General features: G+C 47.8%; 1 protein-coding gene across 2 annotated transcripts in view; it reads right to left on the bottom strand.

The window, feature by feature from the left end:
- Positions 1 to 22,843, bottom strand: part of psd2 (pleckstrin and Sec7 domain containing 2) — a 30,921-nt gene extending 8,078 nt beyond the window's left edge. The window contains exons 1-4 of one of the 2 annotated variants that reach the window (XM_046296666.1): positions 22,336 to 22,843; positions 5,639 to 5,836; positions 5,226 to 5,306; positions 4,626 to 4,786 (exon numbers count right to left, since the gene is read on the bottom strand). In XM_046296666.1, coding sequence (XP_046152622.1) covers positions 4,626 to 4,786; positions 5,226 to 5,306; positions 5,639 to 5,836; positions 22,336 to 22,571 — 676 coding nt within the window. In that variant the 5' untranslated portion in view covers positions 22,572 to 22,843. Of the gene's footprint in view, positions 1 to 4,625; positions 4,787 to 5,225; positions 5,307 to 5,638; positions 5,837 to 8,579; positions 8,940 to 22,335 lie in introns of those variants that run through there. The other variant, XM_046296667.1, reaches the window with a different exon arrangement.
- Between the last annotated feature and the right edge of the window lie 957 nt (positions 22,844 to 23,800).

Below are 23,800 nucleotides of genomic sequence, written 5' to 3'. Positions count from 1 at the left end.
CTCCCCCTCCCTCTCTCTCCTCTCTCTATCGTTCCGTTCCTGCTCCCAGCTGTTCCTATTCCCCTAATCATCATTTAGTCTTCCCACACCTGTTCCCGATCCTTTCCCCTGATTAGAGTCCCTATTTATTCCTTTGTGTTCCGTTCCTGTCCCGTCGGTTCCTTGTATTGTATTCACCATGCTGTGATTGCGTTTCGCCCTGTCCTGTCGTGTTTTTGCTGTGATTGTGTATCGCCCTGTCCTGTCGTGTTTTTTGCCTTCATCAGATGCTGCGTGTGAGCAGATAACACCTGCAGTCTGTGGCCGCTTCTCCAGTTGTTTCCCCTCTACAAGTCTAGAGGATTTCTGTTATTCCGTTTTGGACTTAAATAAACTCTGTTTCTGTTAAGTCGCTTTTGGGTCCTCTTTCACCTGCATGACAGAAGGAACCGACCAAGGAATGGACCCAGCGACTACAGAGCTCGTTACAATGCCGTCAAGATCCAAGGAGCCATCGGCAGACACGAGCAGGAATTGTCTGCTGCTCGCCATGCCGTGGAGAACCTGGCCGCTCAGGTTTCCGACCTCTCTGGACAGTTCCAGAGTCTACGTCTCGTGCCACCTGTTACTTCCTGGCCTGCCGAGCCTCCAGAACCTAGGGTTAATAACCCACCTTGCTACTCCGGGCAGCCCACTGAGTGCGCTCCTTTCTCACGCAGTGTGAGATTGTGTTCTCTCTCCAACCCAACACATACTCAGCTCGGGTTGCTTACGTCATTTCACTCCTTACTGGCCGGGCTCGAGAATGGGGCACAGCTATCTGGGAGGCAAGGGCTGATTGCTCTAACAAATTCCAGAACTTTAAAGAGGAGATGATTCGGGTTTTTGACCGTTCAGTTTTTGGTAGGGAGGCTTCTAGGGCCCTGGCTTCCTTATGCCAAGGTGAACGGTCCATAACGGATTATTCTATTGAGTTTCGCACTCTTGCTGCCTCTAGTGAGTGGAACGAGCCGGCGCTGCTCGCTCGTTTTCTGGAGGGACTCCACGCAGTGGTTAAGGATGAGATTCTCTCCCGGGAGGTTCCATCAGATGTGGATTCTTTGATTGCTCTCGCCATCCGCATAGAACGACGGGTAGATCTTCGTCACCGGGCTCGTGGAATCAACGGTGTTTCCCTGCTCCGCATTGCAACCATCTCCCTCCTCTGGCTTTGAGACTGAGCCCATGCAGCTGGGAGGGATTCGCATCTCGAATAAGGAGAGGGAACGGAGGATAATTGCGGAGTTGCTGGACATTTTGTTAATTCATGTCCAGTAAGAGGCCAGAGCCCATCAGTAAGCGGAGGGCTACTGGTGAGCGCTACTACTCAGGTCCCTTCATCTAGATCTTGTACTACTATGTCGGTCCATCTACGCTGGACCGGTTCGGGTGCTACATGCAGTGCTTTGATTGACTCTGGGGCTGAGGGTTGTTTCATGGACGAAGCATGGGTTCGGAAACATAACATTCCTTTCAGACCGTTAGACAGGCCTACGCCCATGTTTGCCTTAGATGGTAGTCATCTTCCCAGTATCAAATTTGAGACACTACCTTTAACTCTCACAGTATCTGGTAACCACAGTGAGACTATTTCTTTTTTGATTTTCCGTTCACCGTTTACACCTGTTGTTTTGGGTCATCCCTGGCTAGTATGTCATAATCCTTCTATTAATTGGTCTAGTAATTCTATCCTATCCTGGAACGTTTCTTGTCATGTGAAGTGTTTAATGTCTGCCATCCCTCCCGTTTCTTCTGTCCCTACTTCTCAGGAGGAACCTGGCGATTTGACAGGAGTGCCGGAGGAATATCATGATCTGCGCACGGTCTTCAGTCGGTCCCGAGCCAACTCCCTTCCTCCTCACCGGTCGTATGATTGTAGTGTTGATCTCCTTCCGGGGACCACTCCTCCTCGAGGCAGACTATACTCTCTGTCGGCTCCCGAACGTAAGGCTCTCGAGGATTATTTGTCTGTGTCTCTTGACGCCGGTACCATAGTGCCTTCTTCTTCTCCGGCCGGGGCGGGGTTCTTTTTTGTTAAAAAGAAGGACGGTACTCTGCGCCCCTGCGTGGATTATCGAGGGCTGAATGACATAACGGTTAAGAATCGTTATCCGCTTCCCTTATGTCATCAGCCTTCGAGATTCTGCAGGGAGCCAGGTGCTTTACTAAGTTGGACCTTCGTAACGCTTACCATCTCGTGCGCATCAGAGAGGGGGACGAGTGGAAAACGGCGTTTAACACTCCGTTAGGGCATTTTGAGTACCGGGTTCTGCCGTTCGGTCTCGCCAATGCGCCAGCTGTTTTTCAGGCATTAGTTAATGATGTTCTGAGAGACATGCTGAACATTTTTGTTTTTGTCTATCTTGACGATATCCTGATTTTTTCTCCGTCACTCGAGATTCATGTTCAGCACGTTCGACGTGTTCTACAGCGCCTTTTAGAGAATTGTCTCTACGTAAAGGCTGAGAAGTGTTCTTTTCATGTCTCCTCCGTTACTTTTCTCGGTTCCGTTATTTCCGCTGAAGGCATTCAGATGGATTCCGCTAAGGTCCAAGCTGTCAGTGATTGGCCCGTTCCAAGGTCACGTGTCGAGTTGCAGCGCTTTTTAGGTTTCGCTAATTTCTATCGGCGTTTCATTCGTAATTTCGGTCAAGTTGCTGCCCCTCTCACAGCTCTTACTTCTGTCAAGACGTGTTTTAAGTGGTCCGGTTCCGCCCAGGGAGCTTTTGATCTTCTAAAAGAACGTTTTACGTCCGCTCCTATCCTCGTTACTCCTGACGTCACTAGACAATTCATTGTCGAGGTTGACGCTTCAGAGGTAGGCGTGGGAGCCATTCTATCCCAGCGCTTCCAGTCTGACGATAAGGTTCATCCTTGCGCTTATTTTTCTCATCGCCTGTCGCCATCTGAGCGCAACTATGATGTGGGTAACCGTGAACTGCTCGCCATCCGCTTAGCCCTAGGCGAATGGCGACAGTGGTTGGAGGGGGGCACCGTTCCTTTTGTCGTTTGGACAGACCATAAGAACCTTGAGTACATCCGTTCTGCCAAACGACTTAATGCCCGTCAAGCTCGTTGGGCGTTGTTTTTCGCTCGTTTCGAGTTTGTGATTTCTTACCGTCCGGGTAGCAAGAACACCAAGCCTGATGCCTTATCCCGTCTGTTTAGTTCTTCTGTGGCTTCTACTGATCTCGAGGGGATTCTTCCTTATGGGCGTGTTGTCGGGTTGACAGTCTGGGGAATTGAAAGACAGGTTAAGCAAGCACTCACGCACACTGCGTCGCCGCGCGCTTGTCCTAGTAACCTCCTTTTCGTTCCTGTTTCCACTCGTCTGGCTGTTCTTCAGTGGGCTCACTCTGCCAAGAAAGCTGGTCATCCCGGTGTTCGAGGCTCTCTTGCTTCTATTCGCCAGCGCTTTTGGTGGCCGACTCAGGAGCGTGAAACGCGCCGTTTCGTGGCTGCGTGTTCAGACTGCGCGCAGAAGAAGTCTGGTAATTTTTTTTCTGCTTCTGCTCCTGGTCTTGCTGGGTCTCAGTCTGTTCCCTGCCATCGCATCTCTCCTGTTCTTGTTCCTGCCCTTGCTGTGTCTCAGTCTGTCCCTAGTTCTCATTTTTTTTTTAGAGTAGTACCCTAGTTTCCCTTTTTATCGTTTTTCGTTACGGTCCTGAGGAGAGGAGTTGGGTTCTTTCTCGGGACGTGCTGGACCGTTTGATCTATGATTTCCTCCGTTGCCGCCAGTGTTCCTCCTCGAGAGCGCCAGGAGGCGCTCGGTGAGTGGGGGGGTACTGTCATGTTTTGTCTTATATCATCTTGTCATTTTGCTTTTCCTTCTGTTCGTTTCCCCCTGCTGGTCTTATTAGGTTCGTTCCCTTTTTCTATCCCTCTCTCTCCCCCTCCCTCTCTCCTCTCTCTATCGTTCCGTTCCTGCTCCCAGCTGTTCCTATTCCCCTAATCATCATTTAGTCTTCCACACCTGTTCCCGATCCTTTCCCCTGATTAGAGTCCCTATTTATTCCTTTGTGTTCCGTTCCTGTCCCGTCGGTTCCTTGTATTGTATTCACCATGCTGTGATTGCGTTTCGCCCTGTCCTGTCGTGTTTTTGCTGTGATTGTGTATCGCCCTGTCCTGTCGTGTTTTTTTGCCTTCATCAGATGCTGCGTGTGAGCAGGTGTCTCTGTCGACTACGGCCTGCGCCTACCCGAAGCGACCTGCAGTCTGTGGCCGCTTCTCCAGTTGTTTCCCCTCTACAAGTCTAGAGGATTTCTGTTATTCCGTTTTGGACTTAAATAAACTCTGTTTCTGTTAAGTCGCTTTTGGGTCCTCTTTCACCTGCATGACAGGCCAACTCATATTCTGTTCTACTGAAACACATCATATCATAATGCTTCTTTCGGTCTGCCTAAAATAAATGATGGATTTATTGTGATGCTGCATCAGCGGCTTGTATGAGTGGAGGCCTGCTGGAGATGCTAAACGTGTTTATGTTAATTAACGGTCAATTACCCTGAGATCGGCAGTAATTTGCAAGACAATAACCGGCTGACAAAATGTCATGCCTGCCACAGCCCTATCCCCACCCTACCAACCACCCTAATTATAATCATCACCATCATCTTCTTCTTCATCATCATCATCCCGTTTGGATCTGTCCTTGCCATCGGGGGCGAGGGCTGTGGGGTTGCAGACACAGAACCTCTTAGAGAAGTGGACCAGGATTCTCTCTCTCTCCTGGGTCTCACCCATCAGAGGAAAGGCTTTCAGGAAGTTCCTGAGAATTAGGTCAAAGACCAACGAGTGAGCAGGCAGTATTGTTTTCAGGCTAGAATGCAACGTGTATTTGTCCTCACAGTGATATAGGCTACAGGCTACAACCTTTTACAAGCTTCCTCACTTTGGTTCGGAAATCGTCAATGGCATTTTAAGACTAAGGCTACAGTAGATTAGTACAGTACATTGCACATTCATTCAGTGCAAACTCAGTGTAACTGTGGTTCACCACTCCCAATACAAACATGTTAATATACTTTAAATATCCGCATGCTGTGTTTAATACATGCATTCAAGACAGTCCCAAATCATGGTATACCAGGAGGTGACAGTTGACTGTATTACAAAATAGAGACACACTACAGCTCTATACTCAGAGAAAGGCTGTTAGGCTAATATGTTGTAAACAGTAATGTGAGAATAGTGCTGACTGGTCTTACCTCAGGGCCTTGTCCAATGACAGGGCAGAGAAGTCAAAGAAGCTGAGGTACTCTGACGCCACCAGCTGGCTGAAGTCGTTACTGCAGGATGGACAGAGGGAAATGAAATGGGGGAGGGGAGAAAGAGGGGGAAAGAGAAGGGGGGATTGGGAGTGTGTGTGTGTGTGTGTGAGAGAGAGAGAGAGAGAGAGAGAGAGAGAGAGAGAGAGAGAGAGAGAGAGAGAGAGAGAGAGAGAGAAATAGATGTGACATTTAAGATGATACAAAATACATATTAATACAATATAAACACTGTGAGACATATGCATGTGTATCAATGTGGAACTGAATGACAGTGTGTGTGTGTGTGTGTGTGTGGTTGGTCTTGTGTGTGTGTGTGGTTGGTTGGTCTTGTGTTTGTGCCTGACACCCACTTCTTGCCCAGGTGGCGTGCCACGTCGCAGCGTCTGAAGCCCTCCAGGTAGAACAGACGCTTGGCCAGGCGTTTGGCGGCGTCGCAGTCGGCACGGCAACCGTTGGCCAGGGTTTCCGTGCTGCTTCTCTCCAGCTGCTCCAGGCCACCCAGCTCCGACTCTGAGTCCGACAGCACGTCCGTGAGGAGGTTGGCATCACTGAAGAGGACACACACGACAGCCTTATTGAGCGTATAGTAGGGCACCTACCTGCCCCACAGAACAGTGCCCTAGTGTGAGCAAACTTCATTTGAGTCTTCTACATAACCCTAGCATGATCACTGACAGTCATGATGATGAAAACATAGAATGTGAGGATATTTGGGAGCTATAAACTCCAATTTCAAGAACCTTGTCACTAGACAAGCATAAACAGATAGATACGATAATAAATAAGAATGTGTGATATTCTATCAACATAAGATTGCTTTCTCTCATATAACCCTGATTCAATAATATAAAATCCTCTGAAGACACAAAGATAGCTTATCTGAAACATAGCCATTCCTACATAGCTCTATCACTCTAACCAAAACACATAAAACCTCCTAAACAATCACTACTGAAATAGTACTAAATACAAACGTCACAGGCCTCAACCAGACCATGTGTCCCTATCATTTTGTGTGTCTCTTTGACATAGTCAACTTTCTCTCTATAGATGATTAACATTTTTCTGCAGAATCTGATTAGAGCAATTGCGTTACTTCCTAAATTCAATACGCTGCGGCACGGTAATGTGTTGGTTGCCGTGGTCACGACGGGCGGCGGAACCCGGTGTCCTGACAGGAGAGACGACGGGCGCAATTACCACCCCTCTCAAATTGATGTCTCCTCCATCACAATTACCCACAATCCTCACTGCAGCTAACAGCGTGCCAAGAACACAGCACAAGCCTCTCACAAGGATGGAACCCCAAACTAGAATTGGTACTCATACCTCCCTCTGTACTAGGAAGATCTACTATTATTTATCTATCCTGAGACAAACAAGGAACTATTAACAAAATAACTGCCCTCCTTACATTCTATTCATCGTTATTTTTTAAACATTTTTGTAATTTATCAGACTCTTATCAAGAGCGACTTACATTAGCAATTAGGGTGAAATGCCTTGCTCAAGGGCACATTGACAGATTCTTCAACTAGTTGGCTTGGAGATTCGAACCAGCAACCTTTTGGTTACTTGTCCAAAGCGCTTAACCGCTAGGCTACAGTATATGCAGGCACAATTACAGCCCCTCTCAGTTTGATGTCTTTACATCACAATTACCCACAACCCTCACTTCAGACAGCGTGCCGTCAGCAAAAGCCAGAGTACCACAAGGATAGAATTATGCCCAAACCTGCCTCTAGTAACACATTGTCTTCCTCTATATCTAACAGATGCAGTCCCTATCCTTCTCCCTACATTACACCATGCCTAAGTCTTACCACATGTATATTCACAAAAAACATGGTACGTCCTGAATAATGAACAACATGACAGGCCGTGGGTCACAGCAATCCAGGGATCCCCCGTTTGCAAAGCCCCCCCCCACACACACACACACACACACACACACACACACACACACACACACACACACACACACACACACACACACACACACACACACACACACACACACACACACACACACACACACACACACACACACACAGAGTCCCAAATGGCACCCTATTCCCTATATAATGCACTACTTCTGAACAGGGCCAGAAACTAGTGCTCTATTTAGGGAATAGGTTGCCATTTGGGCTTCAGCCCTGACTCACAGCCACTCAATGTGGATTCTGCTACTTTATCTTGAGCAAAGTGAAATGCACATGGACCTTCCATTGTAACTCTACAAATGCATTTGAGTAGATGTTGAGTAGATTTTCCCTTAAGTCCTGAATAGTCAGCCAATGTTAATAGTGAAACTGTATGTGCCTGTGTGTGTGTTCCCATGCCCTGGCGCTGGGTATAGTTAGAGCATGAGGCTGCATGCCTGTGACTCACATGGTAATCTCTCTCTCCCAGTTGTGTTGGGTGCCATCCACCCCTGGGCCAGCAAGGGAGTGTCAGGTAAAGGGCACGAGGGGTGTGTGCGTGTGGATGTGTGTGTGTGGATAGGTGTGTAAGTGGGGGTCACACTCTATTGCCAAAATATTGCAATTTTGGAATTACGCATCCAGTATGAGTTAATGTGACTAAAGTCCAAAACACCTATTATGTGAGTAAATGGGTGTGTGTGTGTGTTATATGAGTAGTGTGTGTGTGTTTCATAACTGTGACAGATCATCTCCTGAGGCTTCACTGACATCCTATGTGCAAGGATGTCTTGAGGGATTAACACCAAGGACTCTGGATCATGCATAACCTACTGCTCCCTCGGTCCCATTCTGTTTTTCAAAACACAAACACTTCTAAAATAACAACATTCACTGATGCTGCACTACACTATACAGCAGTGACAATAACTGATAAAAGCATAGGAATTATAGTCACTGTAAAAAAAACAGAGTAATTTGTTAGTTCCTAGGGGCATGTTGAACAACTTTGTTGCCAGTCTCCAATGAAAGTGAGCAACATGTGGCAAAATCAACAGAGATGGTTCATTGATCAACAGAGATCATCGATCAGCATTACAAAACCGTTTAAACTGGCCAAAGTTCATACCATACAGAAAAATAAGCTATTGTCAAAATTATCTCAACTATACTTAAAGTAGCATAATTTTCATACTATTCATACTGAATAGTCGCAAATCAATGTTAAGTTGATTTATAACCGCTGTGTCAAAACGGAACGGCTCAATATGCTAATTAAAAATACAGCACACTCTCGCACAATCTCATTCTGACTGAAAAAAACGTCAGAATAATTTTACTGTGATGGGAACCAGAGGAAAAGACTCACAGGAGATCGAGAAGAAAGTCGAAATGAACGTCATATTCCTCTTTCCACATTTTCTCTCCCGCATTCGAGGATTGGGATCAGTGTCAAGGAGCGCGCGACATCATCCAGCAGTGGTCTGTAAAATCCGCCATTCGATCGATTGCGGTATTTACCCAAAGAGGCTTAAGCAATCCGATTTCGTCAGTCTTTTCCTACACAAACGGTACTCGAAGCCCCGCATGGTTATTACCAGGCTTAAGAGCACAGAATGATCTAACTACAGTGTGTGTAGCCTACTGCCGTTCCCCATAATGTGAATGGATGTGAGATATTTTTTCAATAAGGTTCTTGGAGGTCTCCCTCAAAAGGATGTGAGGGGCGGAGCGACAGAATCTACTGAATTATGTTCCTAAATCTTGTTAGTATACACTCCCCTTGATGATCATGCAGGTCTGTACATAGCCCATTAGGCTACTCACTTACTGGTCTTTTCCCATAAGTTATGTTGTGATGCAAAGAAAAGCCTGTTTTCTTTTGACCTAAGGCTACATTTTGTTGTGTTACAGCCTGAATTTAAAATGGATTACATTGAGACTATGTGTCACTGCCTACACGCAATACCCCATAATGACATCACAATAACCCTTAATGACATCACAATACCCCTTAATGACATCACAATACCCCATAATGTGAACGTGTAGTTATGTTTTTAGAAATGATTACAAATGAATATAAAATTAAAAGCTGAAATGTCTTGAGTCAACCCCTTTGTTATGGTAAGCCTAGATAAGTTCAGGAGTAAAAATGTGCTCAACAAGTTACATAATAAGTCTCATAGACTCACTCTGTGTGCAATAATAGTGTTTAACACGATTTTTGAAGGACTGCCTCATCTCTGTACCCCACACATGCAATTATCTGTAAGGTCTCTTAGTCGAGCAGGGAATTTCAAACACAGATTCAACCACAAAGACCAGGGAGGATTTCCAGTGCCTCTCAACGAAGGGGACCTATTGCTAGATGGGTAAAAAAGTTATTAATTACATTTTGGATGGTGTATCAATACACCCAGTCACTACAAAGATACAAGGTCCTTCCTAACTCAGTTGTCGGAAAGGAAGGAAACCGCTCAGGGATTTCACCATGAGACAGTTACAGAGTTTAATGGTTGTGATAGAAGAAAACTGAGGATGGACAACATTGTAGTTACTCCACAATACTAACCTAAATGACAGAGTGAAAATAAAGAGGCCTGTACAGAATAAAAAATATTTCAAAACATGCTTGTTTGCAATAAGGCACTAAAGTAAAACTGCTAAAAATGTGGCAAAGAAATTAACTATGTCCTGAATACAAAGTGTTATGTTTGGGGCAAAGAGTACCCATCTTCATATTTTCAAGCATGATGGTGGCTACATCATGTTATGGGTACACTTGTCATCGTCAAGGACTATAGTTTTTTAGAATAAAAAGAAACGGAATAGAGCTAAGCACAGGCACAATCCTAGAGGAAACCTGGTTCAGTCTGCTTTCCAACAGACACTGTAAGACGAATTCACCTTTCAGCAGGACAATAACCTAAAACATAAGGCCAAATATACACTGGAGTTGCAGAGAATGTTCCTGAGTGGCCTAGTTACAGCTTTGACTAAATTGGCTTGAAAATCTATGGCAAGACAATGTCCGTCTAGCAATAATCAACAACCAAATTGACAGAGCTTGAAGAATTGTAAAAATAATCATGTGCAAATATTTTACAATCAAGGTGTACAAAGGAACGGGATGTTGTCATTATCATGGTGATGCAATTCACTCTAATTCATTCTAGTGAAGTCCTTGGTGGTACGAATCTCTTCGTCGTCTCAGGAGGAGTAGGAAGGATCGGACGAATATGCAGCGTGGTAAGTGTCCATGTTACTTTATTAGCACTGAATACACAAAACAAAATAACAAAGTGCGGAATCCAGCCGCTAAACCTAAACCCATAGGTCTGGGTGGGCATCTGTCCGCGGTGGCGGCTCTGGCGCGGGACGTGGACCCCACTCCACCATAGTCTTGGCCCACTTAAGTGGCGCCCTTGGAGCGGCGCCCCTCGCCGCCGACCTCGGACTGGGGACCATTTCAGCGGGCCCCGAATAGACGGGAGATTCTGGCAGCGTCGGACAGGCGGGAGACTCCGGCAGCGCCGGAGTGAAGGGCGACTGGCAGCGCCAGAGTGAAGGGCGACTCTGGCAGCTCCTGACTGACGGGCGGCTCTGGCAGCTCCTGACTGACGTGCGACTCTGGCAGCTCCTGACTGACGGGCAGCTCTGGCAGCTCCTGACTGACGGGCGGCTCTGGCAGCTCAGGACAGACGGGCGGCTCTGGCCGCTCAGGACAGACGGCGGCTCTGGCCGCTCAGGACAGACGGGCTGCTCTTGCCGCTCAGGATAGACGGGCGGCTCTGGCCGCTCAGGACAGACGGGCGGCTCTGGCCGCTCAGGACAGACGGGCAGCTCAGGACAGACGGGCGGCTCTGGCCGCTCAGGACAGACGGCGGCTCTGGCCGCTCAGGACAGACGGGCGGCTCTGGCCGCTCAGGACAGACGGGCGGCTCTGGCCGCTCAGGACAGACGGGCTGCTCTTGCAGCTCAGGACAGATGGGCGGCCCTGGCCTCTCAGGACAGACGGGCGGCTCTGGCCGCTCAGGACAGACGGGCAGCTCAGGACAGACGGACGGCTCTGGCCACTCAGGACAGACGGGCGGCTCTGGCCGCTCAGGACAGACGGGCAGCTCAGGACAGACGGGCGTTTCTGGCCGCTCAGGACAGACAGCGGCTCTGGCCGCTCAGGACAGACGGGCAGCTCTGGCCGCTCAGGACAGACGGCGGCTCTGGCCGCTCAGGACAGACGGGCGGCTCTGGCCGCTCAGGACAGACGGGCGTTTCTGGCCGCTCAGGACAGACGGGCTGCTCTTGCAGCTCAGGACAGACGGGCGGCCCTGGCCGCTCAGGACAGACGGGCGGCTCTGGCCGCTCAGGACAGACGGGCAGCTCAGGACAGACGGACGGCTCTGGCCGCTCAGGACAGACGGCGGCTCTGGCCGCTCAGGACAGACGGGCGGCTCTGGCCGCTCAGGACAGACGGGCGGCTCTGGCCGCTCAGGACAGACGGGCAGCTCAGGACAGACGGGCGTTTCTGGCCGCTCAGGACAGACGGCGGCTCTGGCCGCTCAGGACAGACGGGCAGCTCTGGCCGCTCAGAACAGACGGGCGGCTCTGGCCGCTCAGGACAGACGGACGGCTCTGGCAGCTCAGGACAGACGGGCGAACCTGGAGGGACAGACGGAGAGACAGCCTGGTCCGTGGGGCTGCCACAGGACCCACCAGGCTGGGGAGACCTACAGTAGGCCTAGTGCATGGAGGAGACACCGGATGGACCGGGCTGTGGGGGAGCACTGGAGCTCTGTTGCGCAGTCTTGGCACCACTCCTCCAGGCTGGATGACCACTTTAGCCCGGACCATCCAGAGTGCAGGCACAGGTTGAATCGAGCTGTGGGTGAGCACTGGAGATCTGATGCATACTACTCTCACCTCTTCCTTAGGCTCAATGCCCACATTCGCCTGGCATGGGCGGAGCGCAGGCATAGGATGCACTGCACCCTCCCAGCACCCCGGAGACACAGCACACAGAGTCGGCGCAGGATACCCTAGGCCGAAACGGTGTATCGGAGACCAGACACGCTGAGCCGGCAAAACACGCGCTGGCTGGATGCACACTCTCGCATGGCACTTACGTGGGGCTGGCCTATGAGCGCGTACTGGCGACACTGTGCGCACCACCGCATAACACGGTGCCTGACCCGCACAACGCTGCTTTCGGCAAGCACGAGGAGTGGGCTCAGGTCTCCAACCTGACTCCGCCACACTCCCCATGTGCCACCCCCCCAAAAATTATTGTGGGCTGCCACTCGTGTCTGTCGCGCTGCCGTGCTGCCTCCTCATATCGCCGCCGCTCAGCTCTCGCTGCCTCCAGTTCTTCCTTGGGGTGGCGATATGAGTCCAGAGAACGCTGCTGCTCGATACCACGCTTTTTGGTCCTTGGTTGGTGGGTGTTTCTATTACAAATCTCTTCGTCGCCTGAGGAGGAGTCGGAAGGATCGGACCAAAATGCAGCATGGTAAGTGTCCATGTTACTTTATTAGCACTGAACACCAAAACAAAATAACAAAGTGAATGGAAGAAACAAAACAGTTCTGTAAGGTGACATATACTAAACAGAAAACAACCACCCACAAATTATAGTGGGAACACAAGCTACCTAAGTATGGTTCTCAATCAGAGACAACGATTGACAGCTGCCTCTGATTAGGAACCATACCAGGCCAAACACAGAAATACAAAACATAGAACAAAAACATAGAATGCCCATCCCAACTCACGCCCTGACCAAACTAAAACAGAGACATACAAAAGGAACTAAGGTCAGGACATGACACTTGGAGACTTACCCAGAAAGACTCATAGCTGTAATCACTGCCAAAGGTTATTCTAACATCAGAGGTGTGAATACTTATGTAAATGATATGTTTCTGTATTTCATTTTCAATACATTTGCAAGCATTTCTAAGTTCATTTCTAAGTTCCAAGTTTTCACCTTGTTATGTGCTGTTGTGTGAGAAAAAATATATTTAGGAATCAGGCTGTAACACAACAAAATGTGGAATAAGTTAAGGAATATGAATACTTTCTGAAGGCACTGTAACTCTTCAGAATGTTAGTCAGATTCAAAGGATGTGTCATATTCAAAGGCAGGTCCAGTTCTATTGTACAGCTATGGTGTTGTCCTTCTATTTGGCCCTATTGTTGTGTTTTGCGATGCCAACCATCTCTGACTCACCCTCCAAAAGCAGAAGAAGACTAGGACTGGTAGGATTGTGATAGGTATAGATAACTAGCCCAGACACACACACACACACGCACACACACACACACACGCACACACACACACACACACACACACACACACACACACACACACACACACAAACAGGCAGATATTAATCACCCAGTCACCCAGTCTGACTCATCAATAATGGTCCCTCGGTTTTTAAACCCTTCTGATCTTGAGGAATCATGGTGACAAAAAGAAAGGGAGAAGACGAGGAGGGGAGAGGGGGATAGAGGGTAGGAACCTCGGACCATTATCTAGACTAGGCCTTAAAGATAGCCATTATCTAGACTAGACCATAAAGACAGCCATTATCTAGACTAGACCATAAAGACATCCATTATCTAGACTAGACCATATAGACAGCCATTATCTAGACTAGACCATATAGACAGCCATTATCTAGACTAGACCATATAGACAGCCGTTATCCAGACTAGACCATAAAGACAGCCATTATCTAGACTAGACCATATAGACAGCTATTATCTAGACTAGGCCATAAAGACAGCCATTATCTAGACTAGACCATATAGACAGCCGTTATCTAGACTAGGCCATAAAGACAGCCATTATCTAGAGTAGACCATATAGACAGTCGTTATCTAGACTAGGCCATAAAGACAGCCATTATCTAGACTAGACCATAAAGACAGCCATTATCTAGACTAGACCATATAGACAGCCATTGAAAGCTCTTAGAACATAGAGTCTCCGACATACATGTTGTGACAGGACCACAATAGGCCCTGATCACTAAGCTAGATGGAAATAGGATGTTGTCATCACCATTGTGATGCAATTGATTGACAAGGATTCTAGTGAAGAAAATGTTTATATAAGGCGGGTCACACAGAGATTCAATCCACCAGCACCATCTGACCTCTCAAATGGCCACCACATTCTAACATTAACTGACATCAGCATCCCCTTTCTAGCAGGCATCATACACCCGTGATCCCAAACAAGTCTGGGATGAACATTTCTGACATATTTATGAGCTCTCACTCCAAATGTCATATGCTCCTGCAACGTCTATAGAAGAACACCGTAGGAACAGTAACAATTGGATACAATAGTCTTCCATGGGAGCCTACATCGGTTCTCTCCTACTTGAGGACCAATGACGTAGGTCGGGAGAAAGACATACATTCTAAATGTCCTCAGTCAATTACAGTCAAAGTATTTATGATATGTCAAAAAATACAAAGGCAGCTAAAAATAGACGGTGATGGAAATAAATCTGGCGAATAACAGCAGTGTGTGTGTGTCTGTGTGAGTGTGTCTTTTTTTGTGTGTGTGTGTCTGTGACATATCGCTGCTGGAACATGAGTGGATTATCTGCACATATTACATGGCCAGCGCATATAACATGGCCAGCACATATTACATGGCCAGCACCCATAACATGGCCAGCACATATTACATGGCCAGCACATATTACATGGCCAGCACCCATAACATGGCCAGCACATATTACATGGTCAGCACATATAACATGGCCAGCACCCATAACATGGCCAGCACATATTACATGGTCAGCACATATAACATGGCCAGCACATATTACATGGTCAGCACATATTACATGGTCAGCACATTCAACATGGTCAGCACATATTACATGGCCAGCACATATTACATGGTCAGCACATTATACATGGTCAGCACATATTACATGGCCAGCACATATTACATGGTCAGCACATATTACATGGCCAGCACATATTACATGGTCAGCATATATAACATGGTCAGCACATATAACATGGTCAGCACATATAACATGGTCAGCACATATTACATGGCCAGCACCCATAACAGGGTCAGCACATATAACATGGTCAGCACATATAACATGGTCAGCACACATAACATGGCCAGCACACATAACATGGTCAGCACATATAACATGGCCAGCACATAACATGGCCAGCACATATAACATGGTCAGCACATATAACATGGCACACATAACATGGTCAGCACATATAACATGGCCAGCACATATAACATGGTCAGCACATATAACATGGTCAGCACATATATAACATGGTCAGCACATATAACATGGTCAGCACATATAACATGGTCAGCACATATAACATGGTCAGCACATATAACATGGTCAGCACATATAACATGGTCAGCATATAACATATAACATGGTCAGCACATATCAGCACATATTCATGGTCAGCACATATAACATGGCCAGCACATAACATAACATAACATGGTCACATAACATGGTCAGCACATATAACATGGTCAGCACATATAACATGGCCAGCACATATAACATGGTCAGCACATATATAACATGGTCAGCACATATAACATGGCCAGCACACATAACATGGTCAGCACATATAACATGGCCAGCACATATAACATGGTCAGCACATATAACATGGTCAGCACATATAACATGGCCAGCACATATAACATGGCCAGCACATATAACATGGTCAGCACATATAACATGGTCAGCACATATAACATGGCCAGCACATATATCACGAAGCAGAACAATCAGTTCCTCTGATATAGAGACTGATGCTGGTTATTTTATCTTGTCTGGTTACAGCCTCAGATCTCTGTATCCTCCTTATCCTTCTCACAAGGGAGAGGGGCCCCGGCTATCCCAAATGATACCCTATTCCCTTTATAGTGCACTACTTTTGACTAGATACCATAGGCTCTGGTCAAAAGTAGTGCACTATGAAAGGAATAGGGTACCATTTGGGACGTAACCCAGTCTCGCAGCATGATCACTGGTTACCATACCATCTCCATCACAAGCCTAGCATCTCTGTCTGGCAGAAACGTCATCCGACCAGCAATGATCTGGATACCTACTGTAAAGCTATTCACAAACAGATCGATCTACACTGAACAAAAATATAAATGCAACATGCAACAATTTCTAAGATTTTACTGAGTTACAGTTCATATAAGGAAATCAGTCAATTGAAATATAATTCATTAGGCACTAGTCTATGGATTTCACATGACTGGGAATACAGATATGCATCTGTTGGTCACAGACACCTTAAAAAAAGTAGGGGCATGGATCAGAAAACCAGTCAGTATCTGGGGTGACCACCACATTCCTCGTGCAGCGTTACACATCTCCTTCTCATCCAGTTGATCAGGCTGTTGATTGTGGCCTGTGGAATGTTGTCCCTCTCCTCGTCAATGGGTGGGACCTGGAACACTCTGTTGTACACATAAATGCAGAGCATCCCAAACATGCTCAATGAGTGCCATGTCTGGTGATTAGGCAGTCCATGGAAGAACTAGGACATTTTCAGCTTCTAGGAATTGTGTACAGATCCTTGCGACACGGGGCCATGCATTATCATACTGAAACATGAGGTGATGGCGGCGGGTGAATGGCACGACAATGGACCTCAGGATCTCATTACGGTATCTCTGTGCTTTCAAATTGCCATCAATAAAATTAAATTGTGTATGTTGTCCGTAGCTTATGCCTGCCCATAATATTACCCCACCGCCACCATGAGGCACTTTGTTCACTACGTTGACATCCGCAAATCACTCACCAACACAACGCCACACACACTGTTTGCCATCTGCCCTGTACAGCTGAAACCGGGATTCATCCGTGAAGAGCACACTTCTCCAGTGTGCCAGTGGCCATGGAAGGTGAGCATTTGCCTACTTTAGTCGGTTAAGACCCTGGTGAGGACGATGATCTTCCCTGAGACTGTTTCTGACATTTTGTGCAGAATAATGGTTGTGCAAACCCACAGTTTCATCAGCTGTCTGGGTGGCTGGTCTCAGACGATCCCACAGGTGAAGAAGCCGGATGTGTAGGTCCTGTGCTGGTGTGGTTAAAATGGGTCTGCGGTTGTGAGGCCGGTTGGATGTGCTGCCAAATTCTTTAAAACGACTTTGTCGGCAGCTTATGGTAGAGAAATGAACAGTCAATTATCTGGCAATAGCTCTGGTTGACATTCCTGCATTCAGCATGCAAATTGCACGCTCCCTCAAAACTTAAGATATCTGTGGTATTGTGTTGTGTGGCAAAACTGCACATTTTAGAGTGGCCTTTTATTGTCCCCAGCACAAAGTGCTCCTGTGTAATAATCATGCTGTTTTATCAGCTTCTTGAAATGCCACACCTCTCAGGTGGATGGATTATCTTGGCAAATGAGAAATGCTCACTAACAGGGATGTAAACACATTTGTTCACAACATTTGAGAGAAATAAGCTTTTTGTGCATATGGAACATTTCTGGGAACTTTTATTTCAGCTCATGAAACATGGGACCAACACTTTACATGTTGGGCTTGTATTTTTTGTTCAGTATAGGTAGCACCAGCTGGCTTTGTAAGCTGTAATACTAGGACTACATGTGTGTCCTCCTGTTCAGATTGAGAGTGGCTGGGGCTTTCAGCCATAGAGCGATATGGATTAGAGCTCAACTCCAACTGTCCTGGTCCACTGCTGTAGAGAAACAACCAGTTTGATGCTCTCATAGAGGGCGACTGATACAGTGAACTGACTGACTGGCTGACTGAGTGGCTGACCGAGTGGCTTACTGACTGACTGATTCACTGAGTGGATGACTGACTGACTGACTGACTGACTGACTGACTGACTGACTGACTGAGTGGCTGACTGACTGAGTGGCGGACTAACTGACGGACAGACTGACTGGCTTACTAACTACCTGACAGACTGACTGGCTTCCTAACTGTCTGACTGGTTGGCTGAGTACTTTTCTCCTCTTATTTACTGCAGATGCTGTTTCCTGCTGAGATAAAGACCACAATATACTCTATAATGATGTTAGCATTGGGGCTACCAGCTGGGGTTGGGAGAGGTGGGGAACAGAGAGGGGGGGAAGGAAGGGCAGAAGTTAAGGATAAAAGGAGGAGTAGAGAAAATAAGGGGGAGAGGGAGGGAAGAGAGGGAAAGGGAGGGGAGAAGTGAGATGGAGAGAAGGAACATGGGAAGGAAAAAGAGAGAGAGGGGGGGATTGGTAGCACTGGAGACTAAAGGTCTAACTGTAAAAGAGAACAGACATTGTGCATCTTACTCTGTTTCACAGAATGATGTAAATGAATGATGTAAACAAAAAGCTCATTCCTGCTACTCGACACATCCTCAGTGACAGATGCACGAGAACAGAAAGAGACTCCAAATATGATCACTCAAATGTAACTCCCCTACACAAGTATCTACTCCAGATCGGTCAAAGTGTTCTCCCCGTTCTCTCCCTCTAACACACAGACTGGGAATTCCTCCCTCTAACACACAGACTGGGAATTCCTCCCTCTAACACACAGACTGGGAATCTCTCCCTCTAACACACAGACTGGGAATCTCTCCCTCTAACACACAGACTGGGGATCTCTCCCTCTAACACACAGACTGGGAATCTCTTCCTCTAACACACAGACTGGGAATCTCTCCCTCTAACTCACAGACTGGGAATCCCTCCCTCTAACACACAGACTGGGAATCTCTTCCTCTAACACACAGACTTGGAATATCTTCCTCTAACACAGAGACTGGGAATCTCTCCCTCTAACACACAGACGGGGAATCTCTCCTTCTAACACGCAGATTGGGAATCTCTCCCTCTAACACACAGACTGGGAATCTCTTCCTCTAACACACAGACTGGGAATCTCTTCCTCTAACACACAGATGGGGAATCTCTCCCTCTAACTCACAGACTGGGAATCTCTCCCTCTAACTCATAGACTGGGAATCCCTCCCTCTAACACACAGACTGGGAATCTCTTCCTCTAACACAGAGACTGAGAATCTCTCCCTCTAACACACATACCGGGAATCTCTCCCTCCAGCACACAAACTGGGAATCTCTTCCTCTAACACACAGACTGGGAATATGTTCCTCTAACACACCGACTGGGAATCTCTCCCTCTAACACACAGACGGGGAATCTCTCCCTCTAACACGCAGATTGGGAATCTCTCCCTCTAATTCACAGACTGGGAATCTCTCCCTCTAACTCACAGACTGGGAATCTCTCCCTCTAACTCATAGACTGTGAATCCCTCCCTCTAACACACAGACTGGGAATCTCTTCCTCTAACACAGAGACTGGGAATCTCTCCCTCTCACACACATACTGGGAATCTCTCCCTCTAACACACAAACTGGGAACATCTTCCTCTAACACACAGACTGAGAATCTCTCCCTATAACACAGAGACTGGGAATCTCTTCCTCTAACACACAGACGGGGAATCTCTCCCTCTAACACACAGACTGGGAATCTCTCCCTCTAACTCATAGACTGGGAATCCCTCCATTTAACACACAGACTGGGAATCTCTCCCTCTAACTCACAGACTGGGAATCTCTCCCTCTTACTCATAGACTGGGAATCCCTCCCTCTAAAACACAGACTGGGAATCTCTTCCTCTAACACACAGACTGGGAATCTCTCCCTCTAACACACAGCCTGGGAATCTCTCCCTCTCTCACACAGACTGGGAATCTCTCCACCTAACACAGAGACTGGGAATCTCTCCCTCTAACTCACAGACTGGAAATCCCTCCCTCTAGCACACAGACTGGGAATCTCTAGCTTTAACACACAGACTGGGAATCCCTCCCTCTAACACACAGACTGGGAATCTCTCCCTCTAACACACAGACGGGGAATCTCTCCCTCTAACACACAGACTGAGAATCTCTTCCTCTTACACACAGACTGGGAATCTCTTCCTCTAACACACAGACTGGGAATCTCTCCCTCTAACACACATACTGGGGCTTGCTCTGCACCCACTGGGCAGAGGAAGGCCAAAGACGATGATGTCACCACCAAAACAATGCCTCATTCAGCTAGGGGCGGGCGGGCAGGAAGCAGGCTCTCGCTTAAACGACAACATCTGCAGAAACAGAGAGAGAGTGCAAGACAGAGAGAGAGACAGAGAGAGAGAGAGAGAGAGAGAGAGAGAGAGAGAGAGAGAGAGAGAGAGAGAGAGAGACAGACAGACAGACAGACAGACAGACAGACAGACAGACAGACAGACAGACAGACAGACAGACAGACAGACAGACAGACAGACAGACAGACAGACAGACAGACAGACAGACAGACGGAGACAGAGAGAGAGACAGAGAGAGAGAGAAAGAGAGAGAGAGAGAAAGATAGAGAGAGAGAGAGAGAGAGAGAGAGAGAGAGAGAGAGAGAGAGAGAGAGAGAGAGAGAGAGAGAGAGAGAGAGAGAGAGAGAGAGAGAGAAAGAGAGAGAGAGAGAGAGAGAAAGAGAGAGAGAGAGAGAGAGAGAGAGAGAGAGAGAGAGAGAGAGAGAGAGAGAGAGAGAGAGAGAGAGAGAGATAGAGAGAGAGAGAGAAAGAGAGAGAGAGAGAGAGAGAGAAGAGAGAGAGAGAGAGAGAGAGAGAGAGAGAGAGAGACAGACAGACAGACAGACAGAGACAGAGAGGGAGAGGGAGAAAGATAGAGAGCGAGACAGACAGAGACAGAGAGAGAGATGCTCTCTTTGAGAACTATGGCTCATAAATACACTGACCATGTATGATTCCCACCATTCTGGAATCCAGAATGGAATTCAGAATGATCTCTAATGCAATCCGTTCTAGAATTCACCACAACAGCAGCCTTTAGAATTCTGTCTGTCAGACTTTCTAGAAAGAGGCACTTAGCTCCATGATATCGTGCACTGATTCAGAAGTGGAACACCAAGTGATCAGCAGAACAGTTCGACAGTATCCCAGCAGACTGCAGTGATCTCTGACAATCTGCCACTGTTTGAAACATTAGACCCAGAGACTGTGGTCCTGTGGGGATTGTAGAATGGCTCCTGACCTATGTCCAGGTCTCATGTTCCCATGTGTTTCACATTACCACGCTACACTAGTGGCTGAGTGGAGCTATAGGACATGAGAGAACATAGCTATGTGATAATGGACCTAGTTGACAAATTGAAAAGTTTTTGACATGAACTCAGACTCAAGTATTGCATTGTATATGAACTAGATCTAGCATGCTCTCTCTGGGAGTTGATTACGTATAGTATTTAGTGTAAGTATTTAGTCTAAATTGAGTGTGCTGTGCATAATCTCAACTCTAATGTCTAAATAAACCTCCATATCCTGCAGCATTGGACCTGTAAGCCCAGCCAGACACAAGCAGTGGGAGGAGGACGATATGAACAGAACTATCCCCTGAGACACCCAGCCAGACCCCTCTGCTAATGAACCTCAGCCTGCCTGGTCATCTCACTCATGCCCCCTGCTGGATGAGACTGGGACCAGTAGAGGCTTAATTACAGGACATTACACTGTAGTATGAAGTCCCTTTAACTCCAAAGTGAGCTTCACTAGACATGCTTTAGTAGTGGATAGGCCAGAGACTTTTCTAGGATGATGTCTGAGTTCTGCACTTTGATACACCTAAATCAAGCCTGCTTTCATGGTAGACAACCAGACACAACCTGTGACAACCTACCACTGACCCACTCAACCTAACCCTAGTCATAACCCTAACTTTAACCCTAGCCTCAACCCTAGCTTCAAGTCCACACCCTGGCACAACCCTAACCCAAGCAATTACCCTAAACCCAGCCACAACCACAACGCTAACCCTCAACCAGCTTCAAGTCCACATCCCTCAACCCTAACCCAAGCAATTACCCTAAACCCAGCCACAACCACAACGCTAACCCTCAACCACAACCCTAACTCTAGCTTCAAGTTCACATCCTGGCTCAAGCCTAACCCTAGCCATTACCCTTACCATTACCCTTACCTTAACTCACTCAACCTACCATGTTTTCCCACTGCTTTGCCCCTACCTTGCTCTCTTACCTCATTGAGTTGGGTATGGCTCCAGAGCCCTCCACTCCTCCCTGGGTGTCTGTATGAAAACCATTAGGGATGTCCCACCGGCCAGGCTGGCTCAGTACAAACTCTGACCTCGTCCCGGTGATGGTGGTCCTTAGTGGGCTTCCTCCAGGTCCAGGCCCAGGCCCTGCAGCACTTTCCCCAGCCTCAGGCTCTCCTTGCTGGGCCTCGGTTCCAGCCTCACTCCCCTCCTGCTCCATGACGGTGGCTAGTTCTAGCTCCAGTGGCTCAGGGCTCTGAAGGAAGGACCTCTGCTGAATAAGGGGGGTGAGTGGCGCCTCGAAGCTGACGCAGCTGTCTGTCTCGTCTGTGAGTGACAGGACATCCAGAGAGTCTAGACTACTGTAGCACGTCCCCCCACGGAGAAGTGCAGACTCAACGATACGCTCAAACGTCGAGCTGAAGCCGTCCTTGTTGTCCACCGTGTTCTTCTCCCTCTCGCCCTCCCCCTCTTCCTCATCTTCCTCTTCCTCCCTCTCGATGGCCACAACGTGCTCCACAATGCGTTCAAACACAGAGCTGAAACTGTCCTGGTTACCTCTCCCATCCCCATCCCCCTCCTCCTCCTCCTCCTCCTCCTCCTCCTCCTCCTCCTCCTCCTCCTCCTCCTCCTCCTCCTCCTCCTCCTCCTCTTCCTCCACCTCTGTGTCCGCCAGCTCTACGGAACACTCGAAGGTGGAGCTGAACGTGTCCAGGTGTTCCTGGATGACCTCTACTAAGCCGCATCCTTCTACCTCATCTTCATCCTCTTCATCATCCTCCTCCTCATGCCCTTCGATTCCGTTCTCAGGTCCTATCCCGTTCTCCAGCCTGTATGGAGAACATGGAGTATCATCAGAATACAACTTTTATAAAACAGCTACATATTAAACTACACACTCACCCTCCGCATGAACACACTCATCTCAGTCTGTTGACAGATGTTCTATACATGATCTGACCTATACATTCACTCATAACCACACTAGTCAAGGTCTGCTCATGTCTGTTGTACTGACCTGATTATGTCCAGAGACTGCGGTGGGTCTGGTAAGTCCTGGTCCTCTTCCTGGTTCTCAGGTGGTGGTGTTAACTCCTCCTCCTCCTCCTCCTCTCCTTCCTCCTCCTCCTCACATCTGGGCTTGCAGGCTGGTTCTGCCTCATCTGTGGCCTCTGTGTTCATGTTATCCCCCTCCTTCTCTACCTCCTCCACTCTCTCTAGTTCTCCATCTGTCTGACCATCCTCTGAATCTATCCTCTCATCCCCCAGCCCATCTTCTTCATCACTTGTCTCTGCCATACTCTCTCTCTCTTCATGCACCTCTCCTTCTCCCTGTATCACTTGTTCCACTCCCTCACCTACCTCATCATCCTCTCTCTTTCCACTTTCCCCACCTTCTCTTTCTCTGTGTACTTCCCCTTCTACCGTAACACTTCCCTCCCCTTCCTC

This window comes from Oncorhynchus gorbuscha, linkage group LG13, assembly GCF_021184085.1.
Source record: "Oncorhynchus gorbuscha isolate QuinsamMale2020 ecotype Even-year linkage group LG13, OgorEven_v1.0, whole genome shotgun sequence".
NCBI lineage: Eukaryota > Metazoa > Chordata > Actinopteri > Salmoniformes > Salmonidae > Oncorhynchus > Oncorhynchus gorbuscha.
The sequence above is the reverse complement of the archived record's forward strand: the minus strand, read 5'-3'. Positions and strand labels throughout refer to the sequence as shown.